The sequence below is a fragment of the Myotis daubentonii genome, chromosome 11 (genome assembly GCF_963259705.1).
Source record: "Myotis daubentonii chromosome 11, mMyoDau2.1, whole genome shotgun sequence".
Taxonomy (NCBI): domain Eukaryota; kingdom Metazoa; phylum Chordata; class Mammalia; order Chiroptera; family Vespertilionidae; genus Myotis; species Myotis daubentonii.
The window spans coordinates 65,302,861-65,329,671 of record NC_081850.1 but is presented as its reverse complement, the minus strand read 5'-3'; the positions used below and the strand labels follow the sequence as shown (position 1 = coordinate 65,329,671).

The 26,811-nt window shown below is 40.0% G+C and overlaps 1 protein-coding gene across 2 annotated transcripts in view; it reads right to left on the bottom strand.

Annotated features, from left to right (window-relative positions):
- Positions 1–1,242: 1,242 nt before the first annotated feature.
- SLC31A1 (solute carrier family 31 member 1) overlaps positions 1,243–26,811 on the bottom strand; it is a 34,128-nt gene continuing 8,559 nt past the window's right edge. For both annotated transcript variants that reach the window (XM_059657713.1, XM_059657714.1), the window contains exons 2-5: positions 7,471–7,636; positions 6,900–6,972; positions 5,800–5,968; positions 1,243–4,705 (exon numbers count right to left, since the gene is read on the bottom strand). In XM_059657713.1, coding sequence (XP_059513696.1) covers positions 4,504–4,705; positions 5,800–5,968; positions 6,900–6,972; positions 7,471–7,602 — 576 coding nt within the window. In that variant the 5' untranslated portion in view covers positions 7,603–7,636 and the 3' untranslated portion in view covers positions 1,243–4,503. The remainder of the gene's footprint in view (positions 4,706–5,799; positions 5,969–6,899; positions 6,973–7,470; positions 7,637–26,811) is intronic.

The window sequence follows — 26,811 nt, the reverse complement described above, 5'->3', positions numbered from 1 at the left end:
TAACATGATTTTTTTCTATTTTTGTATATGTTTGGGAAAATTCTCTAAAAGATTAAAAATCATGGATTGTTGAGTGAAAAGCGTCTTGAGCTGAAATTCTAGCACAGTCACTTTCTTGCTGTATTATCTGGTGCCAATGATTTAAATTCTGTGAGCCTTTGTCTTATCAATATGATGGAGAGAATATATATCTAAAAGGACTACTGTGGAAATGGAATGAAACAGTGAAATGAGCTTAGATCCATGACTGGTCCATAACAAGTGCTGGATAAATAACAACTATCATTGTTGCTATTATTACTCTTTTTTCTTTTTAGTTTTGTGAGTTCCTTACAGAAGATACTGTAAATTATTGAGCAGTGTATTCATTCTATCTAGTTCAATTCCAAGCTCATAGGACAAAAATACTGGCTGTGCTCCTCCAAGGTGCCAGGCATTTTCTAGAAGTTAGTGATAGAGCAGTGAATAAAGTAGACAAAAAAGAAAATCCCTGCTCTTATGGAGATTATATTTGGATGGGAGTTGACAGGAAATAAACTAATTATATATATATATGTATATATATACTTACTATGGCTTGGATGCCTATAAGGGGCTTTATACATATCGTTCCTAATTCAAACAAATACTATTACTGCCTTTTTATAACAGAAAACTAAGGCTTAGGGATTATTAAAATAACTTGCTGAAGGTCACATTTCTAGAAAGTGGTGGAACCAGGACCCAAACCCAGGTACACTTGACTCCACAAAGTCCATGCTCATCATATTGTACTATGGAAAAGACTGGAAGTGGTGCTGAATGGCAAAATGGCCATCTGGGGTCCAGTAGGAAGGGCAAATAACACCAGGATTCTCGCATTACCAAAGGGTTAGGCACGGCCAAGGCTTACTTCAAGGCTCAGCAGTGAAGTTCCTAGAGGCCCAACTCAGAGCCTCTTGCCTGACACCATAACTATAGGGAGGAGATTTCTGATAGGACAAGTTAGCTTTTAAATTTGGGAATTCTTGGTATACTGAGATATTTGCAGCTTCAGGAAGCTCATGTGTACAAAAGTTCATGTAGCTGCATCATGGACTAGCTTGTCATTTTGAGTAGAGTAGGAGGAGAATGATATGAAAACAGGGACCATGCCACCTAAAACTGACATCTTAAAAACTGATGGTAATGGCCAAGACACGGTGTGCACAATAAGAGACCACGTATTCTGATACCACTTTAGGTAAAAGAACATGCATAGGATCACAAAATCAAAATATTTATTTTCTTCTTTTGTACACGACACTGTTAAAACATTCCTACTGTAGCAATACTGCTCTCCAGGAGCTTACAATCTAAAACAGTCAACATTAACTGTGGACCCAGTAATTAAGGCATTACATCAAATGCAGACTTTGTATCTTTAGATATATCTTCTGAAAGAAGCAGCTGGGAAGGGCAGGATCAAAATTAAATGACATGAAAGTGTACCTCCTGCTCCCTCCCCTTCCAGCTCCTAACCCTTTATGGCTAGAACTCAAGACCAGTGCCCCACAGCCTGAACGGGAGTTCCAGACTATCCTACCATAGAAGTAGTGAGGAAACCTTAATCTCTACTTCCCCGATGGACACAGAGAAAGTTTGTGGGCATTGAGGAGCTGAGTGTTCCTCCAGCATAGACTGGAGAGTGCAACTAAGATTCTATAATTGCAGATGGCACCAGATAGCCCTTTACCCAACTTTATAGAAATCCCAGTGGACAACTGCTCCTCAAAACGTGCTTAAGGTCTCTACCAAGTTTTACAACTCCTGGTTGGTGTATCTATAGCATAGGCAATGTTCTACAGGAAGGCAAGGGAGATTTGATAAATTAGATATATGGGATAAAAGATGTTATCTTCTAGTTATAAAAGACAGAAAAAGGAAATGGAGAGCAAAATAGGTGCCAAAGAAATAGGGATACAGGCTTCTAAAAGATTTGAACAGGGAAGGAGGAAAAGAGTAATTTGGATACAAAGAAGTCAGGCACTAAAATTTCAAATGAACAGGGATATAGAAATGAAAGTCAAGATTATTATATTACCACAATCAAGAGCTCAAGAAAATGAATTTAAACTTTATTATTATTATTTTTCTCCTTCATTAGCTCCTTGCTTTGGCAACCTAGTCTAAGAATTGCTGGAATTCAGGTTTTTCAGGAGACTCTACCTTGACTATCTGAAGACCTAGCCCAGTTTCAATTTCATAGCACTTTGTCTTAACTGGCCTTGATTTTTTTTTTTTTTTACCTTAATTATAAGGTCCTTTCCCTAAAAGGTTATTTTATAGCAGCTCGTGCCAAGATTTCTAGAGAGCACCAGGGTCACTACGAAATATTTTATTTTTCAAAGTTTTGTAATTCCTTGGCTTCTGAGACAATAACAGGCTACATATACCTTAATGTTGGACTCTGTCAGTACCAGTCATTCACTCTGCTCATGCTAAGTATCAGCACTACAAGGGGTTGGAATGAGAGAAAAGCACAAAGCGTTGGTTCTTAGGTTTTAATCTCGATCCAGTAGGCTCATAACCCTCTCTTGGTTCAAACCCATGGAACTACGCATTCCTCACTCCACTATTTAACTGTACCCACAGAGAAAGTACAAACTTTACAACCACAACAAAGGCCAACTGGATAGCTGTGTCCTCTCTTCTGCCCTGAGGCACAAGTGGAGTCTAGCACCAAGGAGGGCAGGATTTAACAGACCAGCATTGAAGAGTCACTTTATGGAGGTAGTTTGGACTAGGAACAAAGCTGCAGCATGGACTAACAACTAAAACGCCAATGTGATTCTTGATGAGAAGAGATTTTGGCCTCCTGTAATCTAAGCCCCCAAAAGTAACAGATGGTCATGTAGAGGATGAGGCTCTGCCTGGTGTGGCATGGATGTTGGGGGCTAAGGAATATCTGGCCATCAGCAGATCACACCCTAAGCCTTCCGAAGACTAGATTTTTGGGCTAGACTTTTGTCCTTCTGGCCTATGACTGGCTAATTTGCATTGCAGATCAAAGGTCTTTCTCAACCTTCAAGCTATTTCCAAGATCTTTACAAATAAGGACTAGTGATTTCATAATGCTGATAAAGTTACTCTGGCTATAGCCCTTCCTGCATGTGTGCTTGGGCACACACACACACAGAGCTGAATAAATGTTTGTGGAATGATTAAGTATCGACCAGCAGCATTTAGTACAGGAGTGAAGCCCAGACATACCACCTGCCAGTCAGTAATTCAAATAACCACGCTCAGCCCACCAGGTTTAAAGCAGAGATTCTCAAAGTATGGTCCCCTGACCATCTGCAGGAGCATCACCTGGGAACTTGTTAGAAATGCCAAGTTTTGGCTCTAGGTCAGTGATGGCGAACCTTTTGAGCTCGGCGTGTCAGCATTTTGAAAAACCCTAACTTAACTCTGGTGCCATGTCACATATAGAAACTTTTTGGTATTTGCAACCATAGTAAAACAAAGATTTATATTTTTGATATTTATTTTATATATTTAAATGCCATTTAACAAAGAAAAATCAACCAAAAAAATGAGTTCGCGTGTCACCTCTGACACGCGTGTCATAGGTTCGCCATCACTGCTTTAGGTTGAGGCCCAGCAACTAGTGTTTTTAGCAAGCCCTTGAGGTGATTCTAATGCCTGCGAAAATTTGAAAACCACTGGTTTAGAGGCAGACATAAAAACAATGGTAGATAATGATTCAAACTTTTTTGCTTCATTCAGTTGTGACAAACCAAGGCACCAAGTTAAAGTAAAATGTCAATGGTTTTATTTTAAAATACTTATGTCTATTTTCTCAACTTGATTGTCCTATCTTTTTTTTTTTGATTGGCAAGTTCATTCTAATCAAAATGTTAAGTGGGAACACCATGGATGAGTCAGCCACCCCAAAATGCACACTTCTGTAAGCTCTAGACTTGTAGTCTCAAACCACCCTCTCTGTGCACTACTAAGGTTTTGGTGCAACACATCACACCTAGGGAAAGGCACAACGTATTTCCAAATCATTGAATCCAAAGACTAGAACTTACTTTTTAGTGTTAAGTTTGGATTTTGGGTTTTGTTGGGCAAGAATTTCCCTCAGCTGCCATGAATCCTAGCTGAAGTCAATCCTTTTCCACCACTGACCTAGGAAAACCCCACCAAATTCAGATTGTCTGTTAAAAATAAAAACAAAAAACTAAAAAAGAAAGGAGGTGATCAAGTCACTGAAGAGACAGCTACCTGGATTAGACAAAAACATAGATCTTGGATCTAAGTTGATGGTGGAGAAGACACCTCAAGAGAAATGGGAATCTCAGCGCAGGAAGAACAGTCAGAGTTACTACTTTAGCTCAGAGACTGTAAGCTAAACCTCTATTGAGAAGGTGTGTGTAAGGAGTTAAGGAGCAAGAAGGGAAGATTCGAGTAGGAATAATGTCTTCCAGTCTTGAACTGCTTCCCACTGCAATCGATAAGGCCGCACCATGGAGTTTGACGTTAATGGCAATGCTCTGTGATGTCCACTACCACGGCCTTCTTCCAGCTGAAGAGAAAGTATCCTGTGCCGGCCCCGGCTGCTACAGCAATGCAGAGGTACCCATTGTAGGTCATGAAGATGAGCATGAGGAAGTAGCTGATGACCACCTGGATGATATGCAGCACTGTCTGCAGGAGGTGAGGAAAGCTCAGCATCTGCTGCCTGGAGAGTAAAAAGGGAAACATCAATCAGAGACCCCGGGGAGTGTTGAGGCAGCTCTGCACATCAGGAGAAGAGGGGAGCATTTGTCATGAAAGCTTGAACTGGACTCCCTCAGATCCACCCTGGCGGCTCATGGATACTTTTGTGTATGTATGTTGTTTATTAATCCCCGGAAATGAAACATAATAGGGTGGTCAGGTTTATAAGCAATAGCTAGTTATGGTGATATGTCCGTAGGAGGAACTCTGTGAAAGTTGAGGAGGAAGGAGGCCTAATACCCCTGACTTACCTCAAGAGAAGCCTAAAGCCTCCCATGCTTATTTGCCTGAATATTTTCAGGCCTTCCACCTTTGCAAAGTTCACATTCTAAAAAAGTGGAAATGGAATTGAGGTGTGGGAGGTACAGTAGAAAGTATTAATTAGGGATCAAGAGACCTGTCTATCCCCTCTGTCATTTACTAGTTCTGTCACCTTATGTAAGTCACAACCTGTTTGGTCTCAATATCCACCAGTACAGTGGATATTCATAATACTGTGTTTACTTGAGAGCAGGATATTGGTCTGAGGGACTGCTTGAACTCCAATTGAGTTTTCAGACCTACATTTCTATTAAGACTGAATCTCAAAAATCATTTGTCCATCTGTGGGGAAACCAACAGTCATCACAAATACTTTCTTAGATGGAATGCAGACATTTGTATAGTCATATTATAAACAAACTGAGACTAAAGCTGGGTAGGTACAATTTTTTAGAGAAAGGAATCCGTTAGATTCTGCCATTCTTCTATACCCTGACCTGAATTTCTTGTTTATTATTATTTACGCAAATATTTTACAATATGGATTCCTTACCTTTTTTCAAAGTGACCAATACTTAAAATTTAGAACAAATGTTCATGTTTGCAGAAGGGTTCCTATTATTCCTCCTTTGGCCTGTTCATGACCCTCAGCCACAAGCCTCCAAAGACAGTTTTGATCAAGGTTGTACAGAATCGCTAACTCAAGAGGCGGCTGTTGTAAATAAAATAGTTGCTTTGCTACTTAGCTAACTCAGCTCTCTAGAACTTCTATATGGATCTGTTTAGTCTTCTTACCCAACAGTTTTGTGTGTCTCCATAAGAATGGTCCCATTTGGTCCTGGAACAGGCATGGAATTGTAGCGGATGCTGACTTGTGACTTGCGTAGCAGGCTCTCTCGGGCTATCTTGAGTCCTTCATAGAACATTGCTAGTAAAAACACTCCCACAAAAGCTCCAGCCATTTCTAGGCAGGGAAAGAAAAGATGGTGGTACTATCAAACATTGCAAAATCACTAGCTGGCATGCCATCCAAGCTAGAAAGACAACATAGAAAAGATGCTACTCTTAATTCTGAATACATTCTTTCACACTGGGAAGCATTGGTAATGTATTCAAACTTCTGATTTTACACACTACCTGAATTAAATAATCCCCTTCTTCCCAGGACAAATTGATTTTGTGGTTCCAAAGATATAACTGCACCTAATGCAGTTCAACTAACTATTCAGCTTGTGCAATTTGAACTTAAGGCACACCAACTCAACATTATAGACACAAAGAAGGTGGTGATTAGTTATCCCAAATCTAGGACTGACACTAAGATGGGCCATGCCAAGAATCAGAAATGATGTAGAGCACAGTTTGGTACACTAGAAAGAACACTGGACTAGGCAGGGCTAGAAGGTCTGGGTCCCTGTTCTAGCTCTGACATACTACTTCTGTGATTTAGGGCTAAGCATTTCACTATCTGAAGCTTGACTTATCTGTAAAATAGCAGCAATGTAGTAGGTCAATAGCTTTTAACCTAGAGTTATTATATGTATATGTATATGTATATGTATATGTATATGTATATGTATGTATATAAAATGCTTCTTACATCATTTTAACTTGACTATGGTCTTATGACCATGACCAATAACTTATCAAACAGGAAACACTGGAAAAGGATGAAAGGGAATGGAGTGCAAAAGACTCCTATCTGGTATCTAAATTATATTTTCAGAAACTCTAAAATAAGGAGTGTGTATCCTTATCTAGGAAGCAAGATGGTTAAGGATCATAACCGTTAATGATTCAGCAATACAACAGAAAGAGATGCTGGGTTTCCAGATTCCTTATCACTGTTTCTCAAGCATCTGTCTCCTTCAAACACCACCTGATGGCTTACTCACCTCCAGCTGTATTGATCACCAGGCCAGAAAACAGTAGTTCCACATTCTTAAAGCCAAAGTAGAAGGTCATGGGCTGTCAGAAAACCAAAACAAGTCAAATTAGAGATGACTGGAGATTCTAAATGAGAATTTCAAGTAAAGAACCTTAGAATACTTAAAAGCTGTAGATCTGGATAATATTCACCGCAGTGGGAAGTTTTCCCCCTCATTTTAGCGTTACTACACAAGCACGCTCCACAAGTGCTCCTTTGTCCTCATCACTGACTTTTGTCTTTTTCTCTTTTATACACTAAACATAAAGACCAGAACTCAATTTAGAAAAGAGTTAATTTTGAAAGAAGGAGAAATATAGAAGAAAGGACCCTGGAAATACTGTTTCTGGTGTGGCTCTGTGATTAACCTGCCACATGATCTTGGGCAAATCACCTGCCTCATCTGGATCAGCCTTAGTTTTTTCTGACTGGCCTTTAAATTGGCCTTTAAATAACAATCTTCCAGTCCTAAAATTAAATTATTTCTACTACCCAAGTGTGTGGGAAAGGGCCTAGGCTGCCTTTCCCATGGCACTCACCATCATCATCATCATGTTGCCGTCTCCCTCTCCGTGGTGGTGGGAGGCTGAAGTGGCCGGGTGATGGTGAGAAGGTGGCATGGTACTGGTGTGGTCCACAGAGTTCGACACCATATGGTGGGAATGGCTCATTTTTCCAGGAAAAGTTGAGAATCAGCAGAAGATTCTAAGAAAATGGATAATATATAATACCTTAAGGATATAAAAATCTTGATTCTTAATAAATACGTGGCATTTCATCCATTGAATTAATGCTCTTCTAGCGTCTTTACTCAGAATTATTTTTTTACATTCTAGAGATGGAGAGAAGTAACTGTGCTCATAAAGATCATCTTTGGAAATTGTGGCACCTTGAGTTTCAGAAACCTAACTCTTATTTTGCAGAATCATTCCTTGAATAGATATGTTCAATGTGTGTTCAAATTTAAATATGAGATAGGAAGAAATGTAGTCTCTTTGGGTTGTAGGAAACAGACAATTTTTGTAATAATGGACAAATTGATGCCATTAATGAAATTTCACTGCTCTTGGGCTTTCTAATCATGTTGGTAGATAAAAAGCAAGCACTTCAGATAATTCACTTAACTGGATGGCCTGTGTTCAGTCAGGATATTAAGAACACATTTTCACATGTAGGACAACCAGCCTTCAGCTAATTTAAATTTGAAGAAAAGGTCTACTGCTGCCCCAGGCAAGCAGTGTGCTCAGAATTTAGATACAATTGAAATCCTAGCCAGGCATTAGAATTAAGAACACTGAAAACAAGGTATAAATTGGCTTTCTATATTAAATTAAGTCTAGACGAAGGCATATTCAGCCTGGTATCTTACTATCACATCACTGCTTTACTGCAAAAGTCCATCTGGGACAAAAACCAAGACGCAAAAACTTCCGCAACCGAAGTGGGGGTGGGAATGGGAAGCTGGAACTTGAGGAGGGTGTTGATGGCTTCTCTTTTTGTGTTTGCAACTCCAGCTGGTGGAGGAAAGAGTGCATTATAAATTCCAAATAGGCAGTCAGTCTCATGAGCCTGAATATGCCTCTCATTATTTATTCAATGAATCAATATTTATAAAACTCCTACTATGTGCCAAATTTTGAGTTAAGTGCTAGTAATTTATCAGTGAATAAGACAGACAAGGTACCTGATAAACAAGTAAACAGAACAATTTCATGGTGTGATTAATGCTATGAAAGAAACAAACAGGATACTATGACAGCATTACTAAGAGGTAGAGAAAAGGGATACTTTAAAAAAAATCTCTGACGTTTTTATGGGCCTCCTGCCCTCCAAGGGGTGCCCCACTTCTGCTGCCTTAACACCTCAGGACTTTGGTGTTGTTGACCTCAGAGACCACTTTGCCATCCACAATCGTGGGGATGTTGGTCTTTTGGACGGATTGCATGGAATTGCTGTTACTCAGGGCATCACCAAGATCAAAGTCCTCCCCTTCTTCCGGCAGGCAGTGGTAGCAATCTCAGCCTCCAGCTGGACCTTGATGTTCAGCAGGATCTCAGACTCCTGGGCCTGGCGCTGCTCTCTGCCAGGGTCGGGGACAGCTCTGATCCCAGCTGCAGCACAATCCCATTGAGCTGTTCTGTCTGCATGGCATGGCAGGTCTCCCCCTCCCTCAGCCCACAGATTTCTCATGGAGTCCAGGGTATTTGGAAAACTCATCTCCTAAAGCAATCAAACATACCTAACCCATTCTCTTTAGAAGAAAAATTCTACTTATAGGAGGTAAATTGGCATTTGGTTAGTGTTAGTTGTTTTCCTTCCATAGCTCTAATCTAAGAAGATCCAAGCTCAGCTTTTTTTCAGAATAAGAACAGGTACTAAAGAATAAATCAAAGAACAGCAATACTGCAATACCATTCGTTGTCTCAATTTGTAACCTGAAAAAAAATTCATCTGAAGAAAATGGTTTAATCATGAGCTGTGCTGCTTTGTCTAGTTTCTCTAAACTCCACACCATCTTTAACTATTTGTTTCTCAAGAACTGTATATTCTCTAATTTAGCTCCACCCCACTGTTTCTAAGAACTGGGCTCAAGGTCCACAAAGTAGCTCTACTGTGCTGTCATGCAATCAAATGTTTTGATTTGAAAAGCAATTACAATGAATGGAACTTGTGGAAGAGTAATGATGAGTGGAACCTTAGCAAAGTTTATTTACTAATTCACTGGATTTCTGGTTTTAGGTCAATCTATGTGCATATCTTAATTCCTGGCTTACACTTTTGTTCTTTTTGTTTGTTTAATCTTCATTTGAGGATATGTTTTATTGATTTTAGAGAGAGAGAGGAAGGGGGGGGGAGAGGAAGGGGGAGAAAGAAAGAGAGAAACATTGATTGGTTGCCTCTCTGCCTCTCTTACATACCCTGACTAGGGATCAAACCTGCAACCTAGGTATGTGCCCTGACTAGGAATCAAGCTGGAACCTGTTGGTGTGCATGCAGGACAACACTACAACCAACTGAGCCACCTGGCTAGGGCAACACTCCTGTTCTTATTTAAAACCTCTACCATTCATTTTTCTTCTTATCCTTATTCTACTACTTCATCAAATTAAAAAAATAATAATTTTATAAAATACTAACAAAAAAATCCTGAATATATAACTCAAGGATAGAACTGAAAAACAAAAACAAAATCTTAGGATTCCTTACTTTCAATCCATGATAAAATCCACCTACAATATTTTATTTACCAAGTTTTTATAACTAGGTGGAAAGATTAGGAATACTGCATTTCTCTTTCCATTTTTGCTCATTCAGGCAACCTAGTTTTCTCTAACAGAATCCAAGGGGGACATTTATTTTATTTTCAGTTGGGTACTTGAAGTTGGCTACATGCCAGCTTGTTTCTATGGCCCTTAATACTATTGGATATGGGAAATGGAATGGCACATTTGACCCTGAATATCACACAGCTTTGCATTTCTTTCTGCTTTCCCCTTTCCCCCATTTAATAAGTATGGTAGTATTTATATAAATACTTTTCAATACTATTTATATAAATAGTTTTCAAAACTTCCTTGTATTCAAGGGTCTAATTCTTTCTCAGTCTACTTCTGAGGATCATCAAAAAAGAAGTTTCCTTATTCCTGCCTACTCCTCCCCCAACACAGACAGGTTGTAAAGCTTAACTAGAGGGCTAGATTCTTTGTAAAACCTAGCTACTCTAGCAAAATAAACATGAATTTATGGACAGAAGTTAGGAAATGAGCCAGAAGGCTAAATTCTAATGCTTATTCTGAATCTTATCACTGACCTTACTTCTTATAGGTTTAGTTTAAACTTCAAATTCTCTTTTATTTTCCTGGTATTTCACAATGATGGATAAGAAACAATAATCCATAGGGACTATGGAGATTAGACTGCACAGAAAGATTACACAGATGTGGTCATACATCTGCCACATGGTCCCTCTTCTCCAGCTCAGACAGATGTAATCTGGAGCTTCAGACAGTTCCTTTGGAGACTCCCTACAGTCTTTCCTGATGTCCACGATAAGGACGATAAAGAAGAAAGTTTTTATTCTTAAAACGATTAGGGTCATATTCCTTTTTAGATTTGTAGAAACATTATACAAAGAAATCTACCTAGTTGGGCTTCTGCTTTGTGCAGGCATTATTTATGATTGGTGACATAAACTTTTGGCTCAGATATGGGAAATTCAAGGTCAAAGATAGTTAACTACCATAAACAAGGATTCATGCTTATGGACTATGTTCACATGATCAAGCAACCACTTTAAATGGACTAATCCTGCCTTTTGATGACCTGTGTGGGACCAGTAGATTTCTGAGAAATGGCTCTGGCTTTGTTTCAAGTGCCCCTATCGGTACTTTACAATTCTCTTGATAGCTTTCTTCATTCCACACTTATGTTGTCCTTTTGGGGAGGGAGGAAGTAAAGGAAATGTAGGAATAAAGGGAAAAAATTTATATAATCTTACATAATAATATAATATGCAAATTGACCAAACGGCAGAATGACCGGTTGCTATGATGTGCACTAACCACCAGGGGGCAGATGCTCAATGCAGGAGCCCCCCCCTGGTGGTCAGTGAGCTCCCACAGGGGGAGCACTGCTCAGTCACAAGCTGGGCTGATGGCTGGCAAGTGCAGCAGCGGTGGCATGAGCCTCTACTGCCTCCTCTACTGTGCTAAGGATGTCTGACTGCGTCAGTCGGACATTCCCCGAGGGCTCCCAGACTGCTAAAGGGCGCAGGCAGGGCTGAGGGGATCCGCACACCCCAACCAGTGCATGAATGTCATGCACCGGCCCTCTAGTACAATAAAAAGGGCTTAGGTATCTCTCCATAACTTGGCATTGTAGGCTAATATACTGGAGTTGTTGAGAAAAAAACACAGTAGCTCCCAGTAAATGGGAGCAGGAAATACAATTTGATGAATTGTATCCCTTAGGCCCTGGTCTCACATTTCTATTCCAAATTGACTGGTAGAAATGTGATTGGTAGAAATCCTATGGATATAGTATTATGTAACCCTTTGGCTATTTTAGCTGCCTTTCCTTGGCCTGTGTCCTTCTTGAGGTGCAGTGATCATAAGGATACTAATTTTACCAATTCCATTCATAAAGGGTATTAGTAATCAAAGATTACACAGGCTCTCTGCCAGACGGGCAAAAACTTAGGATTCTGAAAGTTCTACCATATCAATGGGCTAAAACAGTAAGTAAGATGATGCAGTAGAAGTACAGAGAAAATAGGTCAGGTCAATAAGAAAAAAGGAAAAAAAAGACCTTCAAATTGTGTACACACACACACACACACACACACACACACACACACACTTCCTCCCAGATTAAGTCTGGCATGGCAGGAATGGGAGCTGTTAGGGCACTTGCTACAACTGTAGGTTTATAAAGACAGTCAGAACTCAGGAAAATAATTGCAAAAAAACGAATAACCCAAAAGCTTACATTTTATCCTTTTAAAAATTCTTCAGTTAACAAAGGCTACTGTTTTCCCTTCGAACTTTTTGCCTTTGTTGATAATAAAAATAACTCCAAGGGATCATCTACAATAAATTCTCACTGCAATTCTTCATGGCAATGGTTGGGCTAAGATAAGAAATACATTGATAGAACTGGTAAGGAATTAATTTAGTGATTATTTGCAGATTTCAATATTTTTTCTTTCTTCACCTTAACCAGAATGAGCTCTACTACTTCAGGTCATCTTCACAGGATTCCCTAAAAGCACTTTTCATGGATGAACCCAAACTATGCACAGTCTGCTTTCTCAGCAGAATGTAAGTGGATGAATTACTCATTCATCAGACTAATGGGCTGTATCAAAAGTAACCAAGTACCAGAGACATAAAGGGAGAAACTACTTCAAACAATTTGCACTTAAAATTTAGAGAACCTTCATTTATGAGTGGTCAGTGATCTAGGCAAACAAGAAATACTGCATGGACTGACACGTTTTTAGAAGAATAAAAGAGCAGCTATGAGTTAGTGGGAGTGGCTCTTTCACTCAGAAATTCTTGGTTAAGAATATCTTCTTTAGGATGATACTCAGGAGATGCCCTGAAAATATTATTCTAACTATGGAAGATAGAAAGCAAACCTGTGATTTAATTCTAATCAACACTGTGTTTCCAGATACTGGTTCAAGGTCGCTCGCTCCCTTCTATCATAAATTTCATCTCTACACATCTCCACTCTATCCTCCATCTTAAGCTGCTCAGGCTGAGCAAAGATTATGAGAAACCTGTTGGGGCAAGACAGATCCTGGAGGAATTGATTACTAGGAAAATTATACAGCCATGGAGGGCTATCATTTTCAAGAGGAAACATGCTAAAGACACACTTAATTTTTCAAATGTGCATTTTCCAATTTCTAGATCACTTATGCCTCCTGGCAAACATGGGGGCCATACTATTACCATACAAGCAACAAAACATAAAGGACAGAGAACTAGTTTAACTGTGAAAGAGATGCAGGTGATAAATGCCACAATGTTGGTCACTTTTCCTAATCCCAAGTAAATTAGAAGATTCACCCAGCTTGCCTTTGGTTTTCACCATCAGCAGCTCTATTACAAACATGGATTTGCCTAACAGTAACCTGTCCTGTTCATCCTATATGATACATCAATAACAAATTAATCCACTGAAAGCATGGCTCTACTTATCTGCTCAAACAAGTCCACTACCTACTAACCTTCCCATTGTCTTTTAACCTCTGTTCTGAGAGCACAAATCTCTCAAAGAAAGGCCCCAACCTACCTGTCTGCCTACATGTACTTTGTATTCCAGCCAAATAAGTCCAATTGCCAAAGTTTCTACTGTTCCTAGGACATATTTCACACTTCTCTGTCTGGTATCTTTGCTCACATTGTTTCCTCATTCTGGAATGCCCATCCTTACAATCTCAATCTCTAATACAATAAACCCTCCTCATCTTCCAAGGTCTAGTTCTAAGACCTCTGAATATTTGTACTGCCTTTTGCCTTTCCTAATAACTCCATCTGGGACCAGCCTCACAACATACCCTGAAATGTCTTTATGATCTTTTCAATCTGTGCCTATTTCTGTCATCATGCTGATACAACAGTATTGAGAAAAAGCTGGAAAAACAGTTGAATGGAGGTATTTCTCCAAAGTGCCTTCTCAATGTCATCAACTACAGACAGTTAATGAGCTCCTCTTGGATACTTCTTGGGTCCTTCTTGACCCAGCTAAGGAGAGAAAGTCTGGCTTCAACAATTAGGCCCGAAAGAGATGGATGAGCCATTTCTTCATCTACATGCAGGCCACTTGAAATGGAAACCTGAGTGCCCTGTCTCTTATTTGTGGGACATAGATCATTGTATGGAGTTCCTCAGTAATATACAAATTCTATAATAACTGTTCAAACACCCCTAGGGGTTTGTCAGGCTAGTGTGTTGCTCCCTTCCAGAAATATAAGGAAATAAACATTCTCTTTCCAGCCAAGCCAACTACAGGAATCTGAATCTTGCTATTTGATGGTGATGATGTTGACAATAGAACCAGTATTCCAAGCTATTCTAGTATTTGTACTCCAGATACCATTTGCATGTATTTCTCAAGCTGTAATTTTCATTTTAGGCTATACTCCCAGAAACTAATTTGTCTGCAAAGAGAAACCTAACCACCTTCACATCTAATTTCTGATACTGATATACTATCTGGCATTTATGTTTCTATCCATTACAGACTTACTTTTCCAACTTTATCTCAATTTAATTCTCCTCACATTCAAATATTTCACTGAAACAGATCTTCCTCAATAAATTTAGTACTTTGACACTTGTATACTTCTTTGGCTTGTGCCATTCCTGTAATTCCTTCCCTCTCCTCCCACACCACTTTGTGTATATGTGTAAATCCTGTCATTACTTAACATGGATCATGCACTTAAAAAGTGTCAGAATAAGATAAAGTTAAAACATGGCCCTTGCTCTTTGAGTTTACAGTCTGGGTCATTCCTTAAGGCTTGGTTAAAATGCTCCCTTTTCCATGAGTTTTCCTTGAATTCTTAAAAATAAATATATGTATTTCAGAGAGAAAGGGAGAGGGAGAGATAGAAACATCAATGATTAGAGAAAATCATTGATCGGCTGCTTCCTGCACACCCCAATTGGGGATCGAGCCTGAAACCTGGGCATGTGCCCTGACGAGTAATCAAACCATGACCTCTTCATTCATAGGTGGCCCTCAGCCACTGAGCCACACCAGCCAGGCCTTGAATTCTTGACAGAAGAAATTTCTCTTTTCTGAATTTCTGTGGCAATCTTCTCTTATGGAAATTTTGAGTTAGTTCTTAAAATACAAGATAAAGCATTATATATATACTAGGGGCCCGGTGCACGAAATTCGTGCACTGGGTGTGTGTGGGGGGGAGTGTCCCTCAGCCCAGCCTGCCCCCTCTCACATACTGGGAGCCCTAAGGCGTTGACCCCCATCACCCTCCAATCGCAGGATTGGCCCCTTGCCCAGGCCTGACGCCTCTGGCCTAGGCGTCCGGCTCGGGCAGCGGGGACCCACAGCTGCAGCGGCCCCGCGATCGTGGGCTTCGCTTTAGGCCCAGGCAAGGGACCCCTAGCTCCTGGGACTGCCAGCTTCGACCATGCCCAGCTCCCATCGCTGGCTCCATCCCTACTTCCTGCTATCACTGGCCAGGGCGGAAAAGGCGCCTGATTCTCCGATCATGGCTGGGGGGCAGGGCAAAGGCGGCCCCAGGGCCGCCTTTGCCCTGCCCCCCAGCTCTTAGCTCCCCCCTGGGTTTCCGATCACTGTCAGTGGCAGGGGGCTTCTTCCTGCTTTCCCTTTCGCCTCCCTGCATTGTGCCTACATATGCAAATTAACCGCCATCTTGTTGTCAGTTAACTGCCAATCTTAGTTGGCAGTTAATTTGCATATAGCCCTGATTAGCCAATGAAAAGGGTAGCTCGTAGGCCAATTACCATTTTTCTCTTTTATTAGTGTTGATATATATATAAAGTTCCTGGAGGGTAAGTAACTAATTTCTACCTCCTTACTACATCTGGAAGAACACTCAACAAATATTCATTCATTCAAAAAAGTATTTAATTCCTATAAAATCCACCAAGGTTTCAATATCTACTTAAAAGGAGCCAGGTGCAAAAAGGCAAGATTATTGCCTTTATGGAGCTTAATCTAGAGGAGGAAACTCTCATTAAATATGTAGAGAAGTAACTATGTGTAGGTATATATACACTGTAATTAAATTGTGGTAAGTGATATGAAGTAAACACAGTACAGTGGTAAAGAATAACAGTAAAACAACTAATTTGTATGGAGCGGGGCAGGTAAAGAGAGAAAGAGAGAAGCCCTAATGAGGTAACATTTAAACAGAAAGATAAATTACTGGAGTTGCGTAGAAGGGCAGGGAGCAGCATCCTCAGGCAAGAAAAGAATCAAGGGCATGTACCGTCAGTATGAACAGAACACATTCAGAGGAAGAGAGGCCAATGAGGTTGAAGAGAGAGGCAGAACAGGTATCAATTAAGAAGGCTTCAAAGATCATCTTCAGGAAACTAAATTTTATTCCAAGGGCAACTAGAAGCTATTTACGGGTAATAAGCAGGGAAGTGATACGATTAGCTTATATTTTAACAGAGTACTTTGGCTGCTGTGTAGCATAACTGGCTTTATCTGTTTGTCCCTAATAATATTTCCTGCTCAAATTTTTCTGTGAGGCATTCACAGAAGGGGAGGGAGGGGGGAGACTTACAGAACCATGGGCTATAATACTTTAATTTGCCAGAATCCAGAAAGGCATCTGTTAAAACATAGAAGGATTAGATTAGGAGAGCCTTCTAACTTCTGGGTTATAAAATGGTTTGAAGGGCAAAACGGAGGGATATTCTACAAGAATTATTCAATACTATAAGGGCTTCTAAAGTTATGCCACACTTTGTAGGTGAGAGTTAAGCTTACAGAATACTGTTAAGAACAAGAGTATGGAGTCAGATGGTATTAAGTCCTGGCTCTGCTAATTTCTAGCTGAGTGTCCTAGTGACATTTCCTATAAAGATCCATGGAACTTTAGATTGGCAGTACTATGTACAGAGGCTATTAAAGGGGCTGTGCCCAGATTTCAAAAGCACTTGGATAAATGACTCAAATTTGGTAGTTGCTCAATAAATAAAAAAGTATGATGAAAGTAAACTAAGCTCCTTGCAGAACATGGACAGCATATTAACATGGACAGAACATGGACAGTATATTATTGGAATATACAATCTGTACTATACAGGGAAACCTTCAATAGTGATAAAAACAAACCCTAATTTTCATTCATACCTTTCCATATATTAGCAATAAATCCAGAATTTATGTGACTCTTTTTTTAATGCCGTGTTTTAGAGACAGTGGAGAACACCAAACTGAATCCAAGATCTGGATTCTGGTCTATCCTACTCCATAATTTTGTATTCTTTTGGGTATAACAGCTATGTCAGGGTTTCTCAATTCTGGCATTATTGACATTTGGGGCTGAATAATTCTTTGTTGTATTGTAGGATGTCTAACAGTATCCCTGGCTATTACTCACTAAATACCAGTAGCACCGCATTAGTTGTAACCACAAAATGTCTGTAGACATTGCCAAAAGTCACCCCACCTCACTGAGAACCACTTTTGATCTCCGAGTTTCATCTGAAACACAGGGAAACATGAAGATAATATCTGTTTTCCTTCATGGCTGTTATATTATTCAAATAATATAATGAATGGGAAGAAATACTGAGAAAAAAAGACCATATGATATATGTAAAAGCATTACTAATACTCTGTGAGTAATTATTATTATTTTCTATGAGTACTCAATAATGAGACTGAAGAAAAATACATCATGTTTACAGAATGCATTTTAAGGTTTAAGGCTATGTGCAGTCTAATATGCCTTTTAGGTGGGTATTCAATAGATATTGTTGGTTGAGTGATTCTAAGTCTGGGTCCAGTAGTAACTTCATTTACTTTTGTGGCGTGTTCTCATGTTTTGATGCGGAGCTACAACAATGTAGTATGTTTCCACACCTGCCTTTACTTGACAGACAGGCCTGGATTAAACAAGAATGACTGTTCATTTCACGGATGGAAAAACTGAGGTACAGAAGGTTAACTGACTAGCTAAAATCATGCAGCAGTTAGTCTAGCGGCACTGTGCAATCAGAATCCAGATTCTAACCTCAAGTCCAATGCTCCATTGCTGTATCATGGTACTTTCATCCAAACATCTTGCATTCCTGTCTCTTAATACAAAGATAGCTATTTTGCTTTCTGGGGCAACAACAACAACAAAACTGAGATAAGGGAACAGAGTGGTAGTTTTGAGAGAAGCTTAGAAAGAAATATACTAAACCTATTTCTATTGGGAAGTACAAGTGGATATTCCCTACATTTGGGTTAAATCAATGTCAAGTTATCCAAGCACCCTGTCAAGTCTACCAGGTATGAAATCCTTGCCATTAAGTTGTCCAGGAAGAGCTAACTCTAGTTGTTACTTACCTCCAGAGTAGTTGTGTCTTGCAACTTAACTATGTTAAGGCATACAGTTTGTGCTAAAACTGTTCCCTGCAGTATTTTTGGCTGCTCCCCCTCAATGTGGGAGCTAGAGTGGCAGGCCACATTTCAGCATTTTATTAAAATTCACAAAAGCTTCAACTGCCATTCTGCTATATATTTCCAGTTGTCAGAAACAGAACTTTTAAAGAATAACTCATAAAAATGTAACCATTTATTTTACTCCTTTAAACTACCAGACCACCTCTGATTATTATGCCTTCACATGAACTTTCAAATGCTGAATGTTGTCACAAAGAGTCATCACGCCCAACCATTGATTCCAGTCTTCCAGTAGTTCTCAGGAAACATGAGTTGGAGCCCACCTTTACCTTTATTATTACTATAGTTTCAAAGAACATAAGACTAGCAATTAGGAAATTTTGATGCTAGCCTGTTTTTTCCCAAACATTAGGTAACTTCATCTTTATGGTCACAGTTTCCTCAGTAGAGAGATGAAATAATTCATCTTTGGGACCAATTTCAATTAGAAAAGTTGGGGTGTATATAATATTTCAATGAGAAGCAAATGCATACTTATCTTTTCTAAATGCATCTGAATATTATTGATATGCTTTAGACATTCTAACATTTCTTCTTTTTAAAAAAATATTTTTATTGACTTCGTGAAGAATTGAATGTCAGTAAAAAATTTTAACAAGGATGGTGTCAAGGATAGGTAACCAGGCATAACTCCAAGTTTCCCACTCCCAGACATCTGCGCGTCAAGGTCCTGATTAGACCCTTGTAACTGTAAATCAAGGACGTTTGTGGTTTCTGTGAATAAAAGCTCGCTGAGCACAAAGCTCGGGGCTGTTACAGGAGGGGCCTGTGGCAGATGCTGGCCAGCTCAATAAATCCTCGCTTGCTGTTTAAGACCTAATTGGAGTCGGTGGTCTTATTCTTGTGAATGTTGGTCCACAACAACTTCAGAGAGGGAGAGGGAGAAGAAGAGAGAGATAGAAACATCAATGATGAGAGAGAATCACACAGGGGATCAAGCCCGCAACCCGGGTATGTGCCCTTGGCCGGGATCGAACCTGGGACCCTTCAGTCCACAGGCCAATGCTCTATCCACTGAGTCAAACTGGCTAGGGCTAGGCAACTCTTAATTACTCGAAAATGTGAGAACCCCAGTTCTGAATTATAGAGATGTACAACATAGATATATAGTATAAGGAATTTAAGAATTGAATGTTTAATAAGTGAGAGCTTTTAAAAAAAAAAGGAAAGTAAAAAGTCAAGATTCCACCAGTATCTAAAATAAAACATGTATTTTGATATTCCGAAAGGACACAGAGCTAGCATAGTCTCACTTGAAAGTTTACACACACTACCACCTAATAACCAAAGAACCTTCTGGAGTAACACTGAATTGCCAATGGCTCATCTTTGGGATTTGAGAGAAGTTTTTACACCCACTGTGTGAATAAAATCTCTTGAGTTTCAGATGAAGAGGAAATTATATATATTTTCTGCAATTTTATTTTTCTAGATTAGTTGTAAAATACAGGAGCTGAACTACCAGAAAGATAAACCTCAAATAGGAAATGCAGTGCTTTGTATGAAGAAACTGTTGGATATTAGTTCTTAACATGGTTAATAAAATTAAGATTTATTCCCAGTTTAGCACATGGGGTCTGTCCTAACAACTCCTGTCTTTCTGAGATTGGGAGTTCACTTTGAGATCCTGAATAGGTCACCAAAAACAAAGAAAAACATGAGAAGGAAGCTGTGGGCAGAAAAGGTATTTACCACTTCTTTTTTATGGCAACTCTCCCAGTACACAGGGAGCTATACTCATTCTCTAACTGGTAAAACTGTACCTACTGGTTGTGGGCCCTTGGGCAAATTATTTAATACCTCTGTGCCTTAGTTATAAAATCAGGATAATAAAAGGATTGTTTTAAGGATTATTACCAGGAGTTCACTTAGGTGATAGCATAGTGGTTAAGTTAGCTTCCTTTAAAGTAGGGATGAGAATAGCAACTACCTCATGACGATGTGCATCTAAACACGTAGAACAGGGCCTAGGCACAGTAAGCCCTCGATAACATTCATTATTGCTACTTTTAATCTACTGCTCTTTCTACTAGAAAACTTGGCATAGCTATAAGTTCCCCAAGTTCTTTGATTTGTCCCAGCCATTACTCCATAGCTAACCTTTCTTTCTAACCTCTGCTGTTCTCAATTTGGGAGTCTTAGGAGTGTGCCAGTGAATCCTATCCACTTAACTTCACAGGCAGAACACCCTTCACCTATGTTGTACCAGGTGGTCAGCAATTTGCTTCCAATCTGCATCTATTTTCTTTTTTTTAAATATATTTCTTTTATTTTTATTTATTTCAGAGAGGAAGGGAGAGGGAGAGAGAGATAGGAACACCAGGGGAGAGAAACCAAGATGGCGGCATAGGTTAACCCGGAGATTGCTGCCTCGAACAACCACTTCAAAAAACAACTAAACGACGGAATGCACATCATCCAGAACCAAAGGAAGGCTGGCTGAGTGGAAATTCTACAACTAGGAGGAAAGAGAATATCATACCCAGACTCAGAGGAGGCGCAGTGCTGAAGTGAAATACTCAGGTGCAGAGTGCGCACGGAGCGGGCTGGCGGCGGAGGGCGCGGTTGTTGTTTTCAATCGGGAGGGAGTTTCAGACTCTGAGCTCCAGATCCGGGTGAGTCTCTAGGGACCCAGACTCAAACGGGAGAAGCAGGACTGTCTGGCTTCGGTCGGAACTCGAAGGCAGCTTTCTCTCTGTGGTTTGCAGCAGTTGCTGGGACTCTGTGAGGCAGAGCCCCTAGGGACAGAACTGAGAGCAGCCATAACTGCTCGCTCCGGCCCGCCCTGTAGATCCCCGGGGACCTGCCCTGCCCAAGCCCTGCGCAGAGCCATTTGCCGGAAAGCTTCAGGCAAACGCTAGATTAGCACCGCCCTAAAGATCCAGCACAGAAGCTCTCCCACTGCAGACACAGTGGACTCTCATAGCCAGTTAGCCTGGAGGTCAAATCACCCCCGGTATTGCCGACAACAATCAAGGCTTAACTACAACAAGACTGCGCACAAAGACCACTAGGGGGTGCACCAAGAAAGCATAAAAAATGCGGAGACAAAGAAACAGGACAAAACTGTCAATGGAGGATATTGAGTTCAGAACCACACTTTTAAGGTCTCTTAAGAACTGTCTAGAAGCCGCCGATAAAAGTAGTGAGATCCTCAACAAATCTAATGAGACCCTCGATGTTATGATAAAGAACCAACTAGAAATTAAGCATACACGGACTGAAATAACGAATACTATACAGACTCCCAACAGCAGACCAGAGGAGCGCAAGGATCAAGGCAAAGATTTGAAATGCGAAGAAGCAAAAACACCCAACCAGAAAAGCAAAATGAAAAAAGAATCCGAAAATACGAAGATAGTGTAAGGAGCCTCTGGGACAGCTTCAAGCGTACCAACATCAGAATTATAGGGGTGCCAGAAGATGAGAGACAGCAAGATATTGAAAACCTATTTGAAGAAATAATGACAGAAAACTTCCCCCACCTGGTGAAAGAAATAGACCTACAGGTCCAGGAAGCGCAGAGAACCCCAAACAAAAGGAACCCAAAGAGGACCACACCAAGACACATCATAATTAAAATGCCAAGAGCAAAAGACAAAGAGAGAATCTTAAAAGCAGCAAGAGAAAGAAACTCAGTTACCTACAAGGGAGTACCCATACGACCCTCAGCTGATTTCTCAACACAAACTTTGCAGGCCAGAAGGGAATGGCAAGAAATATTCAAAGTGATGAATACCAAGAACCTACAACCAAGATTACTTTATCCAGCAAAGCTATCATTCAGAACTGAAGGTCAGATAAAGAGATTCACAGATAAGGAAAAGCTAAAGGAGTTCATCACCACCAAACCAGTATTATATGAAATGCTGAAAGGTATCCTTTAAGAAGAGGAAGAAGAAGAAAAAGGTAAAGATACAAATTATGAACAACAAACATGCATCTATCAACAAGTGAATCTAAGAATCAAGTGAATAAATAATCTGGTGATCATAATAGAATCAGGGACATAGAAAGGGAATGGACTGACTATTCTTGGGGGGGAAAGGGGTGTGGGAGATGCGGGAAGAGACTGGACAAAGATCGTGCACCTATGGATGAGGACAGTGGGTGGGGAGTGAGGGTGGAGTGTGGGGCGGGAACTGGGAGGAGGGGAGTTATGGGGGGAAAAAAGAGGAACAAATGTAATAATCTGAACAATAAAGATTTAATTAAAAAAATAAAGAGAGAGATAGGAACACCAATGATGAGAAAGAATCATTGATTGGCTGCCTCTTGCATGCCCCCTACTGAGGATCAAGCCTGCAACCCAAGCATGTGTCCTTGACCAGAATCGAACCCGGGACCCTTCAGTCCGCAGGCCGATGCTCTATCAACTGAGCCAAATGGGATAGGGTGATCTGCATCTATTTTCTTTGCAGTGTCTCAAAGTTTCAGGCTTCTCTCTCCCTCTTTTCTAATGATAAAAGATGCTTTTTATGGGGGGAGGGTGTTTTCCCACCATGAAGCAATTCTCCAACACCAACTGAGTGTCCACAATTCAATACAATTCTGACATTATCCACCCGAAGATAGAATCAGATTCTAGAGGTTGAGGGCTCAGACCTACAAGATTGCCTGCCCTCCACTTCAGATGCCAATCATAACCCCAGGTTGTTACCCTTGCTTCTGACCAATTGACTATAAATCAGGAGTTCCCATACCCCCTCTCCTTGGGTTATACTAATTTGCTAGAGTGGCTCACAGAACTTAGAAAACCCATTTACTCACTAGATTACCAATTTATTAAAATGGATATTAAAGTATACAAATCAACAGCCAAATGAAAGAAGAGATATATAGGGTAAGGTCCCCCCAAAAAGACTAACAAAAGACACCTTTATTGCTCTCTTCACTTAGGAAATATCAAGGGTTTTTGGAGCCCTGTGCCAGAAAAGGGATAAACTCTCTATATAACACACTGCTCTTTATTTTTCTATTTCTGTAGTCATTTCATTAGGATTTGGGAAAGGAAAAGAGATGTGTTCAAAATGCCATCATGAAATTGAAATATGATACATTATATTGTTTTTGCCCATCTTGTATTGTCTATATTTTAGCTTCTTAAGAGTAGGTAAGAGGTGGAATTAGAATGTTATGGCTTAGAATTCTACCCCATAATTCTAAGCCATAACATGGCATCATGCACCTGGTGGTATTTCTGAATCATAATAAAGGAAATTCTTTCCATGGTTAGTTTCTAGAAAGTTTATGGGCCTTTTATAAGGTGCCTAAATAACAGGCAGAAAAAAGCCTAGTGAAGCATCTAGCTTAAGCTACTCAGCAGTAATTTTCCCTGGGAATCTTGCATGTAAGTAAGCTTATATTTGGAAAGGTGGGACCTACCTGGCTGAGCTGCATGTTAATCAAGTCCTATAATCCTGATATCTGTAACTATAGGAGTTATAGTCCACCAATGGGCCTGGTTGTCTCATATCCCACAGTTTATCAGAGCTATCCCAAAGAGAGTCTACGAGTACTTAAAGCATGGCCCATAGACAAGTTTCTTAATTCTAAAATAAAAAAGTCAACACTAATTAAATTTTCTCTTCTAAATGTACAGCTTCATTAATTTATATTAATGAAGTTTGTATTAATCTAACATACGTTGTGATCTTTATGACTTCATACACATAAAATGAGATGGGGGGGAGGTATATGTTTATTTTTAGTTGCATATTCCCAAGTCATTCCTACAAAGTATGTCTCGCTCTATAGCTACCACTAGTGTGTAGCTAAATAAATAAGGTTCCAAATTTTTAACTGCAGCACAAAGAATGGCAATGGAAGCCAGCAAGTTACGTGTTAACCATTACTTAAACATACATAGACACACATTCCTCTTCTAGATAATTTACTTGGCCTTTTGCCCCTTCCTAAATCAAATTAGGTGTGCATAGGGGTAGGTTGCAAGATGTGCCATGCATGCTGGCAGGGAAAAGAGTATGTCATCTGCGAGTAGCAAAGTAGAGGCTGGATTACTCTGACGTCAACCCAAACTCAATTCAGCAAGTATTTATTAAATACCCTGTATCCCAACGTGGGGAATTTGGAATTGAAGAGGATGGAAGTTCTGGCTGAAACCTGCTATTTGTAAAGCAAATTTCACAAATGGCATCAAGCACATAGAGAGAAGATGATGGAGGTGAGAGAGGGAAGGAAGGAAGGTTAGCAGGTATGCTCAAAAGGGAATAGGGGATAAATATTAATTCTGATCTGCTTATGGTCCCTAGCTCCTCAAAAAGATAAGTGATTGATATGACCCTTTTCAAACATCTACCCACCCACACACACACACAAAAATCCCCACAAAAAAACTAGGAAAGCCAGTAAGAAACTCATGTAAACAGATAGATATTACTTAGCTCTCTGGTTTACTTATCTATTTTCAGTCCTTACATGGACTCTCAACAACTAGCTAATCTTCTGAATCTTCTATGTGGTAAGTACTAGTAAAAGTAGTTGGGAGATAGTCCTTTTTTATTTTTATTTTTAAAAATATATTCTTATTGATTTCAGAGAGGAAGGAAGAGATAGAAACATCAATAATGAGAGAGAATCATTGATTGGCTGCTTCCTGCATGCCCGCAACCCGGCCATGTGCCCTGACAGAAATTCAAACCATGATCTCCTGGTTTATAGGTAGATGCTCAACCACTGAGCCACATTAGCCAGACAAGACAGTTCTTTTTTTGTCCTGAGTTAGAAAATTAGCTCCTGAGTAATATCACACTGAACAGCACTAGAAAAATCTATATAGGATCATGATAGAGATGATTTTTGTCAAGTTTGCAATTCAATATCATTTTGGTGACGTTGCCTTTATTTAAGATGTAGTCTCTGAAAACAAGAAATAAAAATTAAGATGTTTTCAAGAAAATTTTACCTTCTCAACTCTTTCACTATTCATTTACAATTAAAATTTCATAGAACATAAGAACTAGAAGTCATTAATTACCAGTCTGATGCACATACCCTTTGAACCAGCAATTCCACTTCTAAATATCTATTGACCCATGTGAAATCTTATGTGAACAAAATTATTTGTTGCAGGACTGTCTGTAAAAGCAAACTAATGAAAATGTAACTTAAATGTTCATTGATAAGGCACTGATTAGTGATCATTTATAATAATAAAAGTGTAATATGCTAATTAGACTAGATGACCTTCTGGACGAAGCCAGAGCTGCGAGGGAAGCCCGAGTCCCGGGTGCCTGCCATCGGCTGGAGGGAAGCCTGGGTCCCAGGTGCTAGAGGGAAGCCGGTGCCAGCAGCCAGGGGAAGGCAGGCCTACTCTTGTACGAATTTCGTGCATCAGGCCTCTAGTATGTCTATAAAATGGGACACCTTGCTGTCATAAACAAGAATGAGGAAGCTCTTTATATACTGATATAGAATGATCTTTAAGGTATATTATGAGATGAATACAGCAGGTACCCTGTATGCTATCGTTTGTGTAAAAAAAAAAAAAGTAAAGGAAAAAAAAATTACATGTATGTTATCTGTAAACACCTACACAACCTCTGGGCGTAGGGGCACAAGAAAGTGGCCACAGCTCAGCCAGTGTGGCTCAGTGGTTGAGAGTTGACTCATGAACATGGAAATCACGGTTTGATTCCCGGTCTGGGCACACGCCAGGGTTGCAGGCTCAATCCCCAGTAGGGGGCATGCAGGAGGCAGCCGATCAATGATTCTCTCTCATCGTTGATGCTTCTACCTCTTTCTCCCTCTCCTTTCCTCTTCTGAAATCAATATATACATTGTAATAAAAAGAAAATAAAAAAGAAAGTGGCAACATTGTGATCCCTAGGAGGGAAACTGGTCAGATGTGGGTTATTTCACTAAACATCCTTGTGTACTTTTTGAATTCTGAGCCAAGTAATGTAATTCCTATTTTTAAAAATTACATTTTAAGCCGAAACCGGTTTGGCTCCGTGGATGGGGCGTCGGCCTGCGGACTGAAGGGTCCCAGGTTCAATTCCGGTCAAGGGCATGTACCTTGGTTGCGGGCACATTCCCAGTGGGGGGTGTGCAGGAGGCAGCTGGTCGATGTTTCTCTCTCATCGATGTTTCTGACTCTCTATCTCTCTCCCTTCCTCTCTGTAAAAAATCAATAAAATATATTTTTTAAAAAATTACATTTTAAGTCTAAC